Consider the following 20,016-nt stretch of genomic DNA (forward strand, 5'->3'; position numbering starts at 1 on the left):
TCTCATTCTGGTTTAACGATCCTAGAATTTCGATCACGAAAACGTTTCCAAAGTCCATAACGCACTTCCCAGTCGATGAAGAAGAGTTCCGGTTTCTCCCAACGTACGTGATGAGTCGCGAAACTGTAACGCGATTGAATTGGTGGATTTAGATACGGGGCCCATTGTGCTCTCTCCATGATGATTTTATTCACGTATTCATAGAATGTCTCGGCCTGATGTAACCAGCAGATAAGTGACATTACGGAGATAATTAGGACATGGACGTGATAGACGGATTCACGATGAAAATTTCCATGGGACATGATTTTGTCCTGAATTGTCATTGTGAGACACGCCAAGGATGCTGCAGTGAAGCCACAGGGAATTTCGACGGCAATTAGACAAATTGTACAGTATGTTGTCTCGAGATTTAACCGATATGAGCAGTGATTGATGACACTCATTAATAGACATTCGTGAATGTCCTGGCGATGTTTTTTCAGAAATGCCTTGTCCTCCATACGATATGGTCTGCTATTCAAATGAAATCGGGAATTTTGGAAGAAAATCTTTGGCGTGTCGAAGAGGAATCGATTTTCACCGCGGTCGATGAGATATTGCATTACACGATTGCCGAGAAGACTGACAAGACGATTTGACGATTTTATCATTTGTACCACGAGGGGAAATAATTCTTGAGTGAGTGTATTCTCGAAGAGATCAGTTTCATGCATATAGGCCGCATACTCCAAAGTGCTGCCAAAATCCAAAATCGAATAATTTCTTTTATTCTCATTAATTGACCAGAAACACATTCGATTGATAAAGATAAGAATCAATGAACTAGAAGCTTGTTTTATGAGATAACGAATGCAAAGTTCGAATCCTCGGGTAAACACCGTGTATTCGAGTTCAACATTGGAACGATTTTGTAAACTTTGGAGATAAAGTTTCAAAAGTCTCTCAATAAACGTGACAGTTTCTTCAGTTTGGGGCCATTTGTAAACAGCGAGAAGTTCATAGAGTGTTTTTATAATTACCCGAGCATTCTCGATTACGGTAATTTGCTGCTCGACTTTATCGCACAAGGCGTGAGCAACAATTGCACCATGAGCGCCATTTTCGATTAATTGCCAAATTATTTCCGAACATAAATCTTCAATTTGCCAGAGTCGTTCATTGTCGAGATGATTCATGACAATCTCAACAGTTTCTTTACATTTTATTGGAATGTATATTTTCAAAAGGTGAATATAACCATTTTTTGCTTCTTGATAACGTTTTTGACGTTTCCATCCACAGGTGTCAATGTACCAAAAACTATCATCGAATTGAGTGAAAATTTTCATTGAACAATTGACAATAATCTTGGGATCTTCCAATTGTAATTGATCATCGGATGATTGCTGTAGAATTTTGAGAAGTGTTCGTAAACTTCTATTTCTCACGGATTTAATATTCTTGCCATCGGGTCTTAAGGAAAGAATAAGTTTTTCCAAATTTTCTATACGTTTCTTGAGTTCTTCATCCAAAAGGGGGTGAACTTTTCTACGAAAGCAGGGAAACTTGCAAGTCTGACTAAAGTAATCCATATTAGTTTAGTTAATTTCAATTTTTTTTCCCCTAAATTTGCCTTTTTAGTGAAAAACGAGGACATTATATATTAACTTTTCACAAGACATTTTAAGAGTTTAAATAAACTTGTTATTCATAAATAAACACATCGATTTACCTGAAATATTTTGAGAACTAGTTTTGACTAGTTTTCTTTGAAGTTGGACCATTCAGGCAGGGGTACCACACAAACACAAACGAATTTTAGCAGGGTTGGGAAGGAATTGATGTTAATTTCATGGAAATGGGGCTTTGGACAAATGCGCCGCGCATGCGCAAATTGCCACTGACCTAACATAACCTAACAATGTTAGCAAACCAAAACATAAACACCGGCATTTAAGTTTTTATTTTTTTAATTATCGGGTTGTGCATAAGGGATAAATAGAAGTATTAATGTGCAATTGAAGGAGGAATTGTGGTATTTGAAATAATTGTTAAAAATTATTTGTTATTTTCCACACCGGTAGTATGATAAATTGAAGTTAAATACACGAATGATGCGGAAGTACGTGGCACTGGGTGTAATCTAATAGAATGCTTACGTTTCATTTAAGATAATTTTTTAACTATTTTAACAAATTGACATTCCTGACATTGGCAATTAATTTTTATAATTTAATAAACAAGAGAGCTAAAAATGGCAGCAACAATCGACAGACGTGTTGCATTAATCACAGGAATCACTGGTCAAGTAAGTAACTACTTTTATTATTGATTTTATTTATAAAATAATAAACTATTGACTATTTGTATTTCAGTTCTGAATATAAATTTTATCAGAGTGTCTATTTCGTCAGCGGGACAAATAAGTTGCTTTTATTATTTGGCCCGTCACCCCACTTCCATATAATTAATTTCAAGACAGGCCAAGTCAAAAAAGTAGTTTATTTGGCCCATCAGATAAAAAATTAGCTGTAATTAATAATAGATTATTTAGATTATTATTATTACTATTTTTACAAATAGATTACTTTAATGATTATTAAAAGTATTATTTACGTGAATTTGACAGGTAATGTATATTTTAACCTCAAAGTAAAAATACAAGAGATATACACATTACCATAAATATAAACATTTAGTACATAATATTATAAATTATTGACAAGAATTTTTTTTTTAATTTTTAGACCTAATTGAATTTCTGCGAAGTATTTTATTATTTTTGAAAGTAATTGAATTTTATTATTTATAAAGTAATTGAATTCTTGCGAAGAATTTTATTACAACTATTAAAAAAATTGAATTGTTTCAAAGAATTATATTAAAAACTTTTGAAAATCAATTAATTTTTTAAAAAAAGAGTTCAAGTCTCTTACATTTTGTTAAAATTCTATTACAAGTAATTGAATTCCTCCGATGAATTTTAGATCTCATGAGAAAATTCAATTCTTGCGACAAATTTTATTAAAATTTTCTAAAACTCTTTAAATTATATTGTAAAATTTACAGATTTTTCGTCTTTTCTCAATCAAATTAGGGACCTTTTTTAAAAAAATACTGACTTTTTCGGACTTGAGGCAAATTTACGGACCTAGTTCGAGCCCTGTAAATAATATTAAATTCATTTGTGAAATTATACAGGCCTCGGATATTATGAATTTTTCGCCTTTTTTCGACTATTTTTAAAAAATGCGACTTTTTTCGACTTATTTAAAAAAAATTGCGTCTTTTTCGACTTTTCTTCCAAATATTGGAACACAATACCAAATTTTTAGTATAAATTGCAAATTATTTCGATTTTTCTAGTGTGAAAAATAACTATAGACAAATCTTTCAAAAATTATTTTTGAATAATTTTTTCTAATTAAATTTTCGAAATATGCAATTAAAATGATTTAGAATAATTGGAATTTTGAAAAGTTTAATTGAAGATAATTATAGAGCTGTGCAAAATAATTCGAACCGAACAGTTCGAATTTTTTCGCCTAGTTCGAATGTCGAAAATTCGACATTCGAGTTAGCTTAGTTCGAATGTCGAAAAACCGACATTCGAACTAGCCCAGTTCGGATGTCGAATATTCGACATTCGAGTTACTACAAAATTCGAACTGAACCGAGTTGTGTTCGGTTTTGGTACGCTAAAATTCGACATTTCAGTCGCCCAGTTCGAATGTCGAAAAGCCGACAAATTATTATTATGTATTACAATTTTTAAAAATCAACTTTTGCAAATTTTGTGAAAATTTTTTTATAGGTTGGAATTTTTTCATTATAAATTTTTAAAATTCAATTATTTTCAATAATATAATTCCCAAAATTTAAATACTTATGTACAAAAAAATAACACAAACATTAAAATTTTTCAGAATTATTTAAAAAATTTTTGAAAAAACAATCTTTTGAAAATTTGTAATTAAAATTCTTCAAAAAATTATTTAGTTTTGTTTTAAATTATACAAAAATTCTTTTAAGAAATTCAATTATTATTATTTACATTTATAATTAAAATTCTTCAAAAATTTGATTATTTACTTTATATTTTTCAAAAACCCAATTATTTTAAAAAGATTTTGTCTAATTTCAATTATTTTTAAACAATTTTACCAAAATTCAATTGTTTTGAAAAGATTTTATCAAATTACTTCCTCATAGAGGAAGTATTGTAATGCCAAAATTTTTCGAGTTCGATTTTTTGACATATCTTTATGTTATTTGACCTCAGGAGTTCAAAAATGACATTTTTAAAAAATGTCATTCCGTACGTGTGTGTATGTGTGTGTAAACATCACATTTTCATCAATATCTCGAAATCATGAAGAGCTTTTGGGTTGAATTTTTATTTAAATTGTAGATCTCACGTGCGGACATAAAGTGAGAGTACTTTCTGATATATTAATAAAGTTCAACTAAATTTTTTTTTGATTTTTAATTTTGCAAAAAAACGTTTTTTGCCCATTACTTTAAAAAAATGTTAGGACACCTATAAATGTTTTTCCATGATTTTGTATAGTTTTTTTAGACGCATCTTTTGAGCCCTAATTGAACATTTTTCGTCCATATTAATCAAAGTTATTAAACTTTTAAAAATAAAAAATTTTGGAAAATAAGACTTTTTTGAAAATTTTGTTGAAAAAAGTAGAAGTAACTTTAAAATTATCGTTATCAACTTGTAGAGCATTAAAAAACGCTTCGATTGACCTATTTTTGAACCTAATTCGATAATAAATTTCGAAATTATTGGTATTTTAAAAACCAAAAATTGTGAAAAATGACATTTTCTCAACTTTTTTGTTTGAAAATTTTTGTTTAACTATTAAATTATTGTAACTATCTTGTAGGGTATTTAAAAATACATTGATTGACTCAAAATTCAATCACTTTTACCATATTTATAAAAAGTTATTCATATATTTCTATTATTTTTATCTCCGTGAGGAAGTAAAGTGTTCATGAAATGAGCACCAAAATTATAAAAAAATATACTACTTGGCAGCGGTTTTTTTAAAAGATTTTACTAGAATTCAATTGTTTGGAAATTTTGTAATTGTATATTGTAGGTATATATAATTGAAAAACTATATCTATTATCTTTAAAAAATTATTTAAAAATATTTTTTAAAAATTAATTTTAAGAGTTTCTTTATTATAATTTTTTTAAAATATTATACCTTAATAACGTTTAAAAAAACATGGTCAATAATTACAGTTACAAAATAAAATGTTTGTTAAACGACTTTATTCCGACTTTTTTGTATTTTTAATCGACTATTGTGTATTAAAGTCGACCCCAGGCCTGAATTATAATAAAATAGTAGATATTTATAGTAATTGAATTTAAGAGAATTTGATTATTTGTAAAAATAATTGATCTTTTGTGAAAAATTCGTTAAAAATTTTTGAAAATAATTCTATCGTTTAAAAGAATTTTATTAAAATTTTTAAGAATAATTTTCTTATTTTAACAATCAGCGAAGTTAAAGTAGTGCAAATTTAAAAAAAAGAGAATAAGTAGCTTTTAGTGTCACAAATCTAAAAAAAAGTATCCAATTAGTAGCAAATCGTATAAAAAGTAGTAAATAGTAGATTTTAGTAGATGAGTGAGAAGCCTGTGACAGTATATTAATTAATGTTTTCAGTCCATTTAAATCAAAAAGTAAAAGTTCAGATTTTAAAAATAAAATTTAAGATTTAATTAATATTAATAATATACATTACCTGTAAAATTCACGTAAATAATACTTTTAATAATAATTAAATTAATCTATTTGTAATAATAATAATAATAATAATAATAATAATAATAATAATAATAATAATAATAATAATAATAATAATAATAATAATAATAATAATAATCTATTGTTATTAATTACAGCTAATTTGTTATCTGACGGGCCAAATAAACTACTTTTTATTTGGCCCGTCTTAAAATGTATGGAAGTGGGGTGACGGGTCAAATAAAAAAAAGTAACTTATTTGGCCCGCTGACGGAATAGACACTTCGAAATTTTATAGACATTTAGAAAACGTAAACTTTGTAAGTGAAATACATAAATATGTTCTTTGTATGCTAAAAACTTTATATTTTTTATTATTATCATTAATAGTACATAATAATAAATATTAATATTAATTACGATGATTAAGATATAAAATATGAATATTCAAATTTCAAAAATGAACATTCTAGGACGGTTCTTACTTGGCTGAATTTCTGATCGAGAAAGGATATGAAGTACATGGAATGATTAGAAGATCGAGTTCTTTTAATACAACACGAATTCAACATTTGTACGCAGATCCCAAATGTCATCGACAAGAAAAAATGAAATTACATTACGGAGACATGACGGATTCCAGTTGTCTAGTTAAACTCATTTCCTTGATTCATCCGACTGAGATTTACAATCTTGCAGCTCAAAGTCACGTTAAGGTTGGACAAAATATTTTTTTTTTCTCAAATAATTTGAATTAAAATTTTCTATTAAGAGAACGAAAAAAGAGGAAAATTTTATTATTTTCTTTTCTGAAATGTGTTAATTTTGACATTTTGTTTTATTGTTTGTTTTCATTTTGGAATATTTTGAAATAAATTTTTCTTTTATTTGCAGGTAAGCTTTGATTTAAGTGAATATACTGCTGAGGTTGACGCTGTTGGAACAGTGAGAATATTGGACGCAATTAAAACATGTGGCTTGGAAAAATCAATAAAATTTTATCAAGCATCGACATCTGAACTTTATGGAAAAGTTGCAGAAGTGCCACAAAATGAAAATACACCTTTTTATCCTCGTTCTCCTTACGGTAGATATTTTTTTATATCTTTTACTTTCTCATAGGAAGAAAAAAGGTTTTTTCTTGCAATGTTTCAATTTAATACCGAATAATTTAAGAAGAAAGAAGGTTTTTTTTTGCTATATTTCAATTTAATAATAATTTAGTCGACTATCTGAAATTTAATTAATTAACTCTTTTCACAGCCTGTGCTAAATTGTACAGTTATTGGATAGTTGTAAATTATAGAGAAGCTTACAATATTTTTGCCTGCAATGGAATTCTCTTTAATCATGAAAGTCCACGGAGAGGAGAAAATTTTGTTACTCGAAAAATTACGAGATCCATTGCAAAAATTCAACTTGGATTGCAAGATGCATTGGTGCTGGGAAATTTAGACTCGAAACGAGATTGGGGTCACGCCAAAGATTACGTGAAGGTAAACAAAAATTTTTTTGTCTAAACATTAATTTATCAGTGATATAATAATATTAATTCAGAGAAATTGTTTAACATTTTTTTTTTATTTTGCAGGCTATGTGGCTCATGCTTCAACAATCAGTTCCTGAAGATTTCGTTATCGCAACAGGTGAGACACATAGTGTGAAAGAATTTGTCGAAGCTGCATTTGAATACGTCGGACGGACAATAAAATGGGAGGGCCAAGGTTTGAATGAAGTTGGAATAGACGTGAAAACTGGAGATGTTTTGGTACGAGTCGATCCGAAACATTTTCGTCCAACTGAAGTGGTATTTATCAATTTTTTCCCCTTCTATTACCAGCACAAAGAAATAATTTTAAAACAATTTTTAATTAACAGGGTTGCCACAGGTCAGGGAAGTCAGGGAAATCAGGGAAAAGTCAGGGATTTTTAGTAAAAGTACTGGAAAAAATTGAATTTTAAAAATTCATGAAAAAACTGAATTTTGATTTTTTTTTGCCTCGTAAACTATGAAACTATCACGAATTTTAATACGAAACCTTGAATTTTTTCTATTTCAGACAATAATTTCTTCTTAAATTACTTAATTTTACAAGAACTATCATAAAATTATTACTTAGAAATTATTTAATGAATAATTTTTACAATTTTCATAAATACTAGATTGATAAAAAATTTTAGTTAAAAATACTAAAAAAACATTGAATTTTGGAAAAGTTAAAAATAATTCCAGAAATTCAATTATTTTCAAAAGTTATAAAAATTCTTCGTAATATTTCAATTATGTTCAAAAATTAAAAAAAATTCTGGTCATTTCAATTATATCTTTAAAAATGATAAAATTCTTCTGCAAAATTCAATTATGTTCAAAAATTTTTTAAAAATTCTCGTCAAAATTTCAATTATCTTTATAAATAATACAATTCTTTTTCGAAATTTAATTATTTTTAAAAACTTTAATAAAATTCTTGGCAAAATTTCACAGGAATTCAATAATTTACAAAATTTTTAATAAATTTCTTCGAAATAAATCAATTATTTTCATAAATAATAAAAGGAGGAGGGTCTATAAGGCCTATTTTCGGCCCACTTCAAATTTTTATTTAAAAGCTTGAAATAAATTTTCCGCCAAAGAAAAATGATAATTATGATGATTGAAGGTTAAATGAGGGTATTTGGAGAATATTAACCCCTAAATAATAAGGGTTTTCGAATAAAAAATGGGTATAAATAAGGGTAAAAAAATTTTCAATTATGAATTAATTGGCTTGAAACTCGTTACTCAGGGGTTTTTGGGGTCGCTGATTACGAATCTGGTATTAGTTTTCCAAAATTCAAAATGGCGGATTCAATATGGCGGATGACTTTTTTAAAATATGAATTAATTCGCTTGAAAATCATTACTCGGGGGTTTTTAGGGTCGCTGATTACGAATATGATGTTAATTTTGAAATACTAACATCAGATTCGTAATCCAGGACCCAAAAACCCCCGAGTGACAATTTTCATGACAATTAATTCATTTTTTAAAAAAGTCGTACACCATTTTGAATTTTGAAAAACTAACATCATATTCGTAATCAGCGACCCTAAAAACCCCCGAGTAATGATTTTCAAGCGAATTAATTCATGTTTTAAAAAAGTCGTGCGCCATATTGGATCCGCCATTTTGAATTTTGAAAAACTAACACCAGATTCGTAATCAGCGACCCCAAAAACCCCTGAGTAACAAGTTTCGAGCCAATTAATTCATAATTGAAAATTTTTTTACCCTTATTTTTTACCCATTTTTTATTCGAAAACCCTTATTATTTAAGGGTTAATATTCTCCAAACACCCTCATTTAACCTTCAATCATTATAATTATCATTTTTCTTTGGCGGAAAATTTATTTCAAGCTTTTAAATAAAAATTTGAAGTAGGCCGAAAATAGGTCTTATAGACCCTCCTCCTTTTCACAGGAATTCAATTATTTGATATAAAAAATTTCAAAAAATTTGTCAAAAAATATCAATTATTTAAAAAGAATTTTATAAAATTCATCGCAAGAATTCAATTATTATTTAAAAAAAATTTAACAATGTTTTTTTTTCAAGAATTCAATTATTTTTAGAAATAGTAAAATTCTTCACCGAAATTTAATTATTTTTATAAACTTAAATAAAATTCGTTGGAAGAATTAAATTATTTTTAGAAGTAAAAAATTCTGGTCAAAATTTCAATTATCTTTATAAATAATAAAATTCTTCAATATTCAATTATTAAAAAAATTTTTTTTAAATTCTCGTCAAAATTTCAATTATTGTTATCGAATATAAAAAATAAAAATCTTCTTCAAAATTCTATTATTTTTAAAAACTTGAATAGAATTCTTATTAAAATTTCACAGGAATTCAATAATTTATAAAATTTTTATAAATAATAAAATTCTTCACCGAAATTCAATTATTTTAGAAAAAATTTAATAACATTTTTGGGAAGATTTTTAATTATTTTCATAAATAATGAAACTCATCGCAGGATATTAATTAATTTTTGATACAATATTTTAATCAAATTCTTCGAAAAATGTAATTATTCTTAAAAATTTCATTAAAATTTGTCAAAATTATTGAATTATTTAAAAATTGACTGAAAAATCAATTACCGAATAATCGATTTATTATTTATGAAAATAATTGAATTATTGCAACGAATTTTATTACAATTTTTTTAAAAAATTGAATTTTTTTGAGAAAATTTACTACTTTTAAAAATAATTGAATTCTTGCGAAGGATTTTATTAGGATTTTTGTAAATAATTAATTTTTTTTGAAAAATTTCATGGTTATTTAAATTATAACAAAACATAAAGAAGGCGATCACTCCGAGTCTTCGACTCGGAGTGATCGCCTTCTTTATGTTTCGTAATAATATTCTTATAAATTGTTGAATTTTAAAAAGGTTTAAATTTGAATGTATTGAAGAATTTTAATTCCTACGGAAAAATAATAATGATTAAATATTAATTATTGATGTTTTTGAATAATTTTACAATTAATGAAATTTGTAAATAAATGTAATAGAACATTTTTTCGAGTATCTAATAATTTTCAGAGTGAATCAGAATATTTTTTAGGGTCAGGGAAAAAGTGAGAATTTTGTCTGGAAATCAGGGAAAAGTCAGGGAAAAATAAATTTAAATATTTGTGGCAACCCTGAATTATTTTTCTAATTCTTTTTCTAATTTTTCATTCTTAAAAAAAGGAAAAATCAATTAAATTGTTTCTTGATTTGAAATTTATTAGTTTAGATATTTTTTCGTTGATTACAAAAATAATATAAAAGTAATTGCAAAAATGTTTTTATTACATTTTTCGATTAATATTTATTCCCTTATAATTTTAAAACCTTTAAAATTAACAGTAATCTAACATTTTTTCCACGTAAATTAACTTTCTTCGTGAAGCGACACATAAAAAATAGTGTTTACAGAGCTCGAACCAGTGAAGGTATTTAAAAATACGGTCCGAGTCAAACAAGAGATCATTTTACTTCACACTATAAATTCAATTTTTCATAACTATTATTAACTATAATAAAACATGAAGATATCGATAACTCCGAGTCTTCGACTCGGAATGATCGATTTCTTCATGTTTTATATAATAGACCGAGTGATAAAATCATCAATTCAATTATTATTTTCAAGAATTTAGAACTAAAATTCTTCCTTTAATCGATTATTTTTAATAATTTTCGAAAAAGTTCATTGACAATTTTCAAATCAATTTTCAAATATTGTTTACAATATTCAATTTTACGAAATTTCAATTATTCGTAAATTCTTCAATTAAATAAATATTAGAAAATAAAACTTAAAATAATATAAAAAAAATTAATTTCAAAATTCAATTATTTCTAAAAGTTCACGCTATATTGCTTTGCATATTCAATTATCTAAAATTTTAACTGAAATTCATTTTTATATAAATTTTTATTAGAAAATTCTACGAGAATTTAATTATTTAAATACAAAAATAAATAATGTTCGAACAATTAAATGTTTCTTAAAATTCAATTCTCTTAAAAAATGTTATCAACAAATTTTTAAACTATTGAATTCTTTTGACGAATTTTAATAAAATTTTTAAGAATAATTAGGTCCATTTTTCGAGAAATTCAATTAAAATTGTATTAAAAATAATTGAAACTCTGTGATGAGTTTCATTATTTGTGAAAATAGTTGAATCCCTGAGAAGAATTTTATTATGTTTGAACAATATTTAATTTTTGCGAAGAATATTTTTACTCTTGAAAATAATTGAATTTCTGCAATAATTTGTAACTTTTCAAAAATTAAATTTTTTTAGTGCTATTAACCAAAAATTCTTCTATAAATCCATTATTGGATAATAATAATTTTTGAAAAAGTTCTTTGAGAATTTTCAAATTCATTTGTTTAATATTCAATTTTACAAAATTTAATTATTCGGAAATTTTTCAATTAAATATATATTTTTAACAAAAAAAATCTTCAAATAATTTCAAAAAAATAATCCACAATTAAACATTGTCAAAAAAACTAATTCCACATAATTGTTAGTTAAAAATATGAAAAATTTAGATTTTCAAAGATTTTAATTTGAAACCTTTTCAAAATTCAATTATTTCTAAAAATTCTCGCTCTATTGCTTTTAGTATTTAATTGAAATCTAAAATTTTTAATGAAATCCATTTTTAAATCAATTTTTATGAGAAAATTCTACAAGAATTCAATTATTTAAATATAAAAAAACAATTTATTGAATAATTATTGCATGTTTCTTAAAATTGAATTCTCATAAAGAATTTTATCAATAAATTTTTAAATAATTGAATTCTTTTGACGAGTTTTAGTAAAATTTTTAAGAATAATTATTATTATTATATAATTGAATTCCTAAAAAGAATTTTATTATTTACGAAAATAATTGAATCCCTGTAAAAATTTTATTATTTTTATGAAAATAGTTGAATGATTGCGAAGAAATTTATAAAAAATTTGTAAATAATTTAATTCCTGTGAAATTTTTATTATTTTATGAAAATAATTAAAGGTTTTCGTAGAATTTTATTAAATTTTTTTTAAATTATTGAATTCTTTTGGAAAATTTTATTAAAATAATAGATATTTAAAATCATTGAATTCAGAAAAAAATTTTAAATTAATTGAATTTTAGAGAAAAATTCCATTATTTCTCTAAAGTAAAATTTAAATGTTTTACGAGTATTTTTAAAAATGTTTGAACATAATTGAATTTCCGCAATAATTTGTAATTTCTGTAAAATTCTCCAAATTATTTCGTACAATTTACGAACTTTTCATCTTTCTTTAGTAAAATTACGTTACAATGTATTTTTACATGTGAAATTGCATGAAATTGCGCGACAGGGGGGGGGGGGGGTCTAAAATCCCGAAAAATTGCGTGACATCATTTGTGAACGCTCCCTTTACGGACCCAGTTCGAGCCCTGTCAGCCCTGTGTTTAGATAAATAGTTTCAATAGTTATTTTTGTTAACATTTGGAAAAACATTTTTCTAAATCTATTTTAATTGCTTAATAATTTTACAATTTGTTTACACTTTTTAATTTTCTTTTCAATTATAGTTTTAAATTTAAATTAAAAAACTGCGGTTACGCTGTTAAAGTTAAGCCCGGTTCATAGGGCAGTGGCCGCCATTTTGTGTTCACTCTGCCACAGGGGCCACAGGCTTGCTGACTTTTGAAGAAAATATAGTTTTTCATTTTGATTAAGTTTTAATAAGTTTCCGCATTTAGTGTACACAAATCTCTTAGTATATTCAAACTTATAGGATTTGCTTCTGGGCGATGCTTCAAAAGCAAAAAGCCAACTCGGTTGGGAGCCAACAGTTTCTTTCAAAGATCTCGTAAAGGACATGATGGATGCCGACTTGGAGCTGATGAAGAAAAATCCAAACGCTTAGACGAATCAAGTGAAACAATGACAATAGTTTCTCTAAAAGAAACTGATTTTTTTTAATGGTCAGTCTTTTTTTTTAACGTAACTGTTTTTGTACAAATCCGTATACATTGAATTGAAGGTTAGGTTTTTTTCAATTATTTTTCAATTTATTTTCAATTCTAATGTTTACAAGTTTTACAATTTAGTGTGCAATTTATTTTATATAAATTTTAATTGTTTTTTTACTTCTTTAAAAGAAGAAAGTAATAATATTCCAAACAGCATTATCGAGATATATCCAAAGGATGAAAAATATGAAAAACTATAGATATGCTATACTGCATTCCAATTTTTTCTCTGCGAAAAAATGAATGTTTTTATCTGAAATTTTCAGTTGTTTTAACTGAAATGACTATAGGAATAATTTCTAATATTAAGTGACATTTGTTGATTTAAATATTATAATTATTTATTAGAAATAAGTTAACAGTATTTTATTATTAAATTAATTATTACTTAGAAATTATCTTTATACAAATTATCGTGTCTATTTTGTAAGTCAAAGTCCGAAAAATATGAATTTGATGACTTTGATAATAAATTACAATTTTTAATATATTTTAGGGTATTTACAGAGTCAGATTTGTTTTTCTTTCAATGAAAAAGAATCGCACAATTTTTCGTTTAATTTTTGTGTAATAAATTGTTTGTTTTATCATAATTTCAGATATATTTGTCCCTTCATTTCCATATCCGTTTTCCAATTTTCAAAGAAAAGGAGATAAAAGTGATTCGTCGCAATATCCGAAATTTTTCCTCGGAACGGCATATTTTTGTGAAAGTGAAATGTACGGATTTATTGAAATTCTGAGAAGGATGATGTGTGTGTTTGAATTCTGTTTGAAAACGAAGTCTTTCGTATTTGCGCTTTTTGAAGAAACAAACAATCGACATGTGTGACTTTAACGTCTTGGAGTCATTAAAGTCCCTAAAAAACAGTAAACAAACACGCAAGTTCCGGTATTTTTGTCTCGATCCAAAAATTGTTTTTTATGGTAAAATGACAAATTTAATTTCGCACACACACACACACACACACTTGCATGCATACATATATATTTACACGTACGTATATTTTTTATCACATTCAATTCAAAATAACTGAAAGAAAATTTATGAGAGAAAATGTATTTAAATATTATGAATCTTGTTATGAAAGTGGTTAGCTTCCGGAAACTGGAGATTTTCTCAAAATATTGTCGATCGTAAACAAGGAGGATTTAATGCGATGCTCTGGAACTTGAACGGAGGTTGATTCTTTTTCCTTTAAACATCTTTCGTATTCATTTATTTTCTCTGAAAATCCAGGTATTTGCATGTGACTCGTAATCTGTAATAAATATTTTTTAATAGAATTACATTTTTTCTTCTTTTTTTCAGTTGTCAGAGAATAATAATTGACATAAAATAAAGAAATACTACAAACCGGAAGTATACATGAAGTTTGATTTTGAAGTTTCTCAAAGTTCCTCTGCTTTCTCGTTCGTCGCCGACGATAATTTCCATGTTCAAACATTTCACTTGCCGATGGATCGAGTGTCCAGTAACTTCCCTTGCCGGCAAATTGTTCATCTTCACTGGGACATGTTTTGTCGCGGGGTATTTTCACAAAACAATCATTAAGACTGAGATTATGTCGAATTGAATTTTGCCAACCTTGACGATTCTCACGATAATAGGGAAATTTGTCCATGATAAATCGATAAATGCCGGAAAGTGTTAATCTCTGTTTTGGCGATGAATTTATTGCCATTGCTATTAGTGCGATATAAGAGTACGGCGGCTTTTCACAACGTGGATGACTTTTAAATCTGTGGAGTGGCAAGGACCAGTAATGAGATAAATCCATTGGACTTGACAGTGACTGGAGACTGAGTGTTGGAGTCAATGATAAACTGTAGTAATTTGGCAATGGACACAGCGTGGGAATTATTTTCTCCATGATCCTTATTTTATTTTCTCACACCTGCAAAGATAATTGGTACGTTAATTATTAATTCATTCAATTATCTATTTAGAAATTAATATTTTCAACACTTGAGTAAAAATAATTTCTTTCCTTTCTTCAACATTGAAACTTACGTTAATTTTCATAAAGCTAAAACTGAGAATTAATATTTATATCTCGGGTAATATTCAATTTTATTCCACATAAGTGACTGATGTTTATTTAATATTTTATGTAATTTTTCTTTTGTAATATCAAAGTTTGCTTAATTATGAATTATTTGTATAAAACTAATGAATTCTTTTGTTCGTTTTTTGATATCTAGATATCTTCTCTCTCTCTCTCTCTCTTTTCTTTAAAGCGAAACAAAATGTTTATTCAGTATTTTTATCTTTCTCAGTTTCAGGTGGAAGATTCTACGTCAATATTGTTGTCCTCGTTAATATTTGAAACTATAAATGAATAATAATTAAATAATACTGTCTTATCAAGCGAGAGAGACAATCTGTGTGACGTGAGAGTGGCTCAAATATATTCAAATTGCAGTTAAGAGACACACCTCCTTTTTAATGTCTTTGAGTAAAGAAAAAAATTGTTTATTCGAATTTGGAAATCCTTAATTGGTACTTACTTTTTATTTACTTTACTTTTACTTTATACTTTTTCTTTCTTGAATTAAATCTTCTTGATTTAATTCGAAATTCGTAAATTTTGTTAATCTCATTTTGTGAGGTGTTTTTGTCTTTCTTTTCGATATATATATATATATATATATATATATATATATATATAACGTTTATAAAGTAAATAATGATTATTGACTCTTTAAATGTGAAATTTTCTGTTTCTTTGCATCATTATTTTTCAATATTGACAATGAAAAAATTTGAATATCTTAAATTAAATTGTATACTATTCGTAATAGAAAATATATAACAATGGAAAGCAGGAAATTAAATGAAAATTAAAAATTTTGTTTTCTCACTTTTTAATATTTTATTATAAAACTTAAATTTTACGTTCAACTCCATATTCTATATTTTAAATAAATTATTATCTTTCGATTCTTTTCCATAAAAGACAAATTTAAATGAAGAAGTATAAATTACGTTTTTTAATCAATACAAATTATTATTTTAAGTAGAAAATTTCTGAGTAAAATTAAAAAGTATTTTAAGTAAAAAAAAAAAGTAAATTTTAAATACAAATTAAATGTAATTTAATTAAATTGAATTTTAAAATCTAAATAAAAAATAAAAAATAGCGTATAACTTGAAAAATCAAAATTGCTCAAAGACAATGTCGCCGTGAAATAATTCTATTCTAATAATTTAATTTAAATTTTAAATAATCTTTTCTTACTTTGAAACAATGTTTATATCCTTGGAAAATGAAAATCACTCGGGTACTTTTCCCAAAAAAAGCATTATCACTCTATAAACTGAAGACACACTTTTCTAATGAACATTTTTTGAATGAAAAATATTAAAATGATTTTTATTTGAAAAATTCTTTTTTTTTTTTAAATTTTCGATAATTTGATTTCTTTTTTACTAATTTTGACTAATTGTTTAACTAATTGATTGGCTAATTGATTGATCTTTTTTGTAGGGAGCAGTTATCGTGTAAATGGTGTGAGAAAAAAGTTGGTCGATAGTTTAAGTTGTGATGAACGAAAATCGACTAATGAAGGGTGTTTTAATTTGACATCTCAGGGGTATCTGCTGCCATCGACTCCGCCCATGAATTTTCAGAAACTCCCGTTTGGCTTTTGGATTCAAGGAGGAGGTTACCTATCCGACGACCGCACTACATGTTTTATTGCTGTTTACACATATGCCTTAACACCCACGCCGGTAGTAACTGAGCCAATATGTAAACAGAGTTGCGGTAATTATACCGAAACTCGCGCTTCTTGGAAATAGTCGCCACCGTTTTTCCATCTTCCTCTATAGCCCCCGATTCACTGCCAATTTGGGAAATTTAAAGAAACAAAAAATGATAAATGAAAATATGGGTAAGAATTATTATTATTCTAATTTACTCAATATTTACTAGAAAACATTAATTTAGATCTGAAAGAATATCACTTCAATTTTTAAACATTGCATTCATATTCTTTTGAATATTCGACACCAAAAAGGAAATTTTTTCCCTTTACGAAAAAAGAGGAAAAATTTTTTTGAAAAAAGAAACAAAAATGGAGAAATTAATTAAAGAAAATAAGAGTAGGGAAATTGAAAAAAAGAGGATAAAGTAGGATTAAGAAATTCTATATGAGAGAGTCTCATAAAATAACAGTTTTTGGAAAAAAAGGCCAATACAAAAAAAAAATGAAATGAATCCCCTCCTAAAAACAATTCTAATGTTTTTCCAAGTATTTTTAAAGAATCGTATACGTATCTTCTTTGAATTACAATATAATATTATAAAAATAATATTTTGATAGAATATGTCTATAATCAGATTAGTGGAAAAAACATTTTTTTTTTTAATAACGGAAATTTACAAGAAAAAACTTCAGTGTCGTCATATATTAATATTGAATTATTTGCTTTGAAAAAATAAAGCGATCAATTTTATTTGTATTTGAGACTGAAAATTTTTAAAATTTATTTTAAAGTACATAATTTTTTCTTATTTATTTTTAAATATTTTTCTTTTATTACATACATAGCTTCACTTTTTATACAATTTTCCCAACGTATTTTTGTCTTGATGTAGAATAATTTTCATTTTTAGGGTTCCGTACACCTACGGTGTATCGGCGGAACCCTATTGGTGAGACTCTTGTGTCCGTAGCCAAATCGTGTCCCCCCCCTATCGGCTAAACTATTTGACCTAAAGAGCTCAAATTTGGTCCAGATATGTATTTTCACTCGTAGATTACAGGAAAAATATAGCGAATGTGATTGGACGTGATGGGAAATAACAAGATTTTTGGCCAAAAATGCACAAAAAGTGCCCATTCCCCCCCCCCCCCCCCCCGGTTAACTTCTAAACTATTCGACATGGAGAGCTGAAATTTTGCATGCTGGTGTATTTTTACTCGAATATTACAGGAAACATATAGAGAACTCAATATATAATGATGGCCATAGCGTTGTCAAGGAAAAACTAAAAAATTTAAAAAAAAAATTTTTTTTCCTAACTTTTACATTATTTGACCTAATGAGCTGAAAATTGGTATCCTAGTGTATTATTACAGTCTGACGACAAAAAATTTACTTAAAAAACTTTTTGAAAAAAAATCAAAAAAAATTTTTTTTTAATTTAAAAAAAAAAAAAACTTTTTTTAATTTTTTTTAGTTTAAACACGTGGCATTTAATATTTTAGGGAAGAGTGAAATTTTAAGAGAATAAATGAGAGATTGTTTTCTGACTTTAATTTCTTAACTAAAATTAAGAAAAAAATTGGACAAGTGCGAGTTGTACTCGCACTGAAATGGCGGGTTCCGTACACAAATATTAAAACAATACTTGCAACATTTATCGGTAATTGGTAGAATTAAAATAAACAATTAAAAAAATATATTAAAATCATTTAATAAAAAAGAATAACTAAACAAAATTAAAGTATTGTTTACAATATTAGATATACAATACTTTAATTTTTTTTAGTTATTCTTTTTTATTAAATGATTTTAATATATTTTTTTAATTGTTTATTTTAATTCTACCAATTACCGATAAATGTTGCAAGTATTGTTTTAATATTTGTGTACGGATCCCGCCATTGCAGTGCGAGTACAACTCGCACTTGTCCAATTTTTTTCTTAATTGATTTGCCCCATTTTTAAATTGATTCATTACATTAAAAAAAATAAATGCTAATAATTTTGAGAATTACTTAAAAATTAAGTAGGTAACTTTTAAAAAAAAAGAAAAGTGCTTTAAAAAAAATTGGCGTCTTTTTAAAGCAAAATTTCTATTTCTCAAGTTATGAAGAATACTTGGAGAGTTATTCAAATAGAAAAGAGTCACTCGTTTTAATATCCGGAAATTGATTACGTGAACTTAAGGCAAACCACTTGAGAAAATGGGGCAAATCTAGATGACAATATACATACATTATCTGAAGAGTTCGAAAGTTGTAATTTTAATTGACACTGGTTGTAATTTTTTTACATAAAGGACATAAACAGAAAAATTAACATTAAAAAAATTATTTTTGAAAATATTTCTTCAATATTTGCGAAATATTTTTATTTTATTATTTCAGAATAATTTATTTTACTTTATTATTATTTTCTTAATTTATTTATTTGTTCTATGATTTGAATATTTCTGACTTTAATATTTATTTTGGAAATTAATTTCTTTTTGGAATGAAAAAATTTTTAAATTCTCAATTTATTAAAAAAATATAAATATTAGATAGAAATAATTAGAATAATAAATTTAAAGTTCAAAATTGCAAAAAAGTTAAATTATTTATGCAAAAAAAATTTTTTTTTGTGAAATCGCAAAAGTTTATTCGTGCATATTTACTTAAAAGATGAGTAAATTTCTAATGCTCTAAAGGAAATTGTAAAGCAAACACAATTCCTCATAATTCATCTTCTTTCACATAAACTTGTAAGGCTCTAATTATAAAAGTAGCTCTATTTGCTAGAAAATTTTTGACGAAAATAGATACATATGTGCATCGAAATGTAAAATTAAATATTTCCGATTCGAGTGATTCATTTTTATTTGGCAAAAAAAGAAATTTTTTCTTCCTCGCATCTAATATTTTTTTGAGATTCTTTGTTTCGTTTTTAGTATTTTTCTTTCATAAAAATACGAATATTTAAAAAAAAT

General features: G+C 26.0%; 3 protein-coding genes and 1 long non-coding RNA gene across 6 annotated transcripts in view; 2 read left to right on the top strand and 2 right to left on the bottom strand.

The window, feature by feature from the left end:
* Window positions 1-2: 2 nt before the first annotated feature.
* On the bottom strand, window positions 3-1,574 carry LOC122497862. Its single transcript, XM_043605224.1, has one exon. It carries the CDS (start codon window positions 1,572-1,574, stop codon window positions 3-5), a length of 1,572 nt encoding a protein of 523 aa, XP_043461159.1.
* Window positions 1,575-1,880: 306 nt separating this feature from the next.
* On the top strand, window positions 1,881-13,795 carry LOC122497992 (GDP-mannose 4,6 dehydratase). 2 transcript variants are annotated; one of them, XM_043605454.1, is made up of 6 exons: window positions 1,881-2,290; window positions 6,233-6,475; window positions 6,654-6,846; window positions 7,023-7,255; window positions 7,351-7,566; window positions 13,096-13,795. In XM_043605454.1, the coding sequence occupies exons 1-6, from the start codon at window positions 2,237-2,239 to the stop codon at window positions 13,225-13,227; spliced, it is 1,071 nt and encodes a 356-aa protein (XP_043461389.1). In that variant the 5' UTR covers window positions 1,881-2,236; the 3' UTR covers window positions 13,228-13,795. The 2 variants fall into 2 exon arrangements, with proteins under 2 accessions (XP_043461389.1, XP_043461391.1); XM_043605456.1 differs by lacking the exon at window positions 1,881-2,290 and adding an exon at window positions 5,934-6,079.
* A 582-nt stretch (window positions 13,796-14,377) lies between these two features.
* On the bottom strand, window positions 14,378-16,883 carry LOC122497993 (fork head domain-containing protein FD2-like). 2 transcript variants are annotated; one of them, XM_043605457.1, is made up of 3 exons: window positions 16,576-16,883; window positions 14,692-15,231; window positions 14,378-14,595 (listed from the first exon to the last, which is right to left on the bottom strand). In XM_043605457.1, exons 2-3 carry the CDS (start codon window positions 15,205-15,207, stop codon window positions 14,428-14,430), a joined length of 684 nt encoding a protein of 227 aa, XP_043461392.1. In that variant the 5' UTR covers window positions 15,208-15,231; window positions 16,576-16,883; the 3' UTR covers window positions 14,378-14,427. The 2 variants fall into 2 exon arrangements, with proteins under 2 accessions (XP_043461392.1, XP_043461393.1); XM_043605458.1 differs by lacking the exon at window positions 16,576-16,883 and adding an exon at window positions 15,845-15,964.
* Window positions 16,884-17,097: 214 nt separating this feature from the next.
* LOC122497994 overlaps window positions 17,098-20,016 on the top strand; it is a 33,566-nt gene continuing 30,647 nt past the window's right edge. The window contains exon 1 of the long non-coding RNA XR_006301186.1: window positions 17,098-17,230. This is a non-coding gene — a long non-coding RNA (uncharacterized LOC122497994). The remainder of the gene's footprint in view (window positions 17,231-20,016) is intronic.

This window comes from Leptopilina heterotoma, unplaced genomic scaffold (assembly GCF_015476425.1).
Source record: "Leptopilina heterotoma isolate Lh14 unplaced genomic scaffold, ASM1547642v1 Lhet_14, whole genome shotgun sequence".
NCBI lineage: Eukaryota > Metazoa > Arthropoda > Insecta > Hymenoptera > Figitidae > Leptopilina > Leptopilina heterotoma.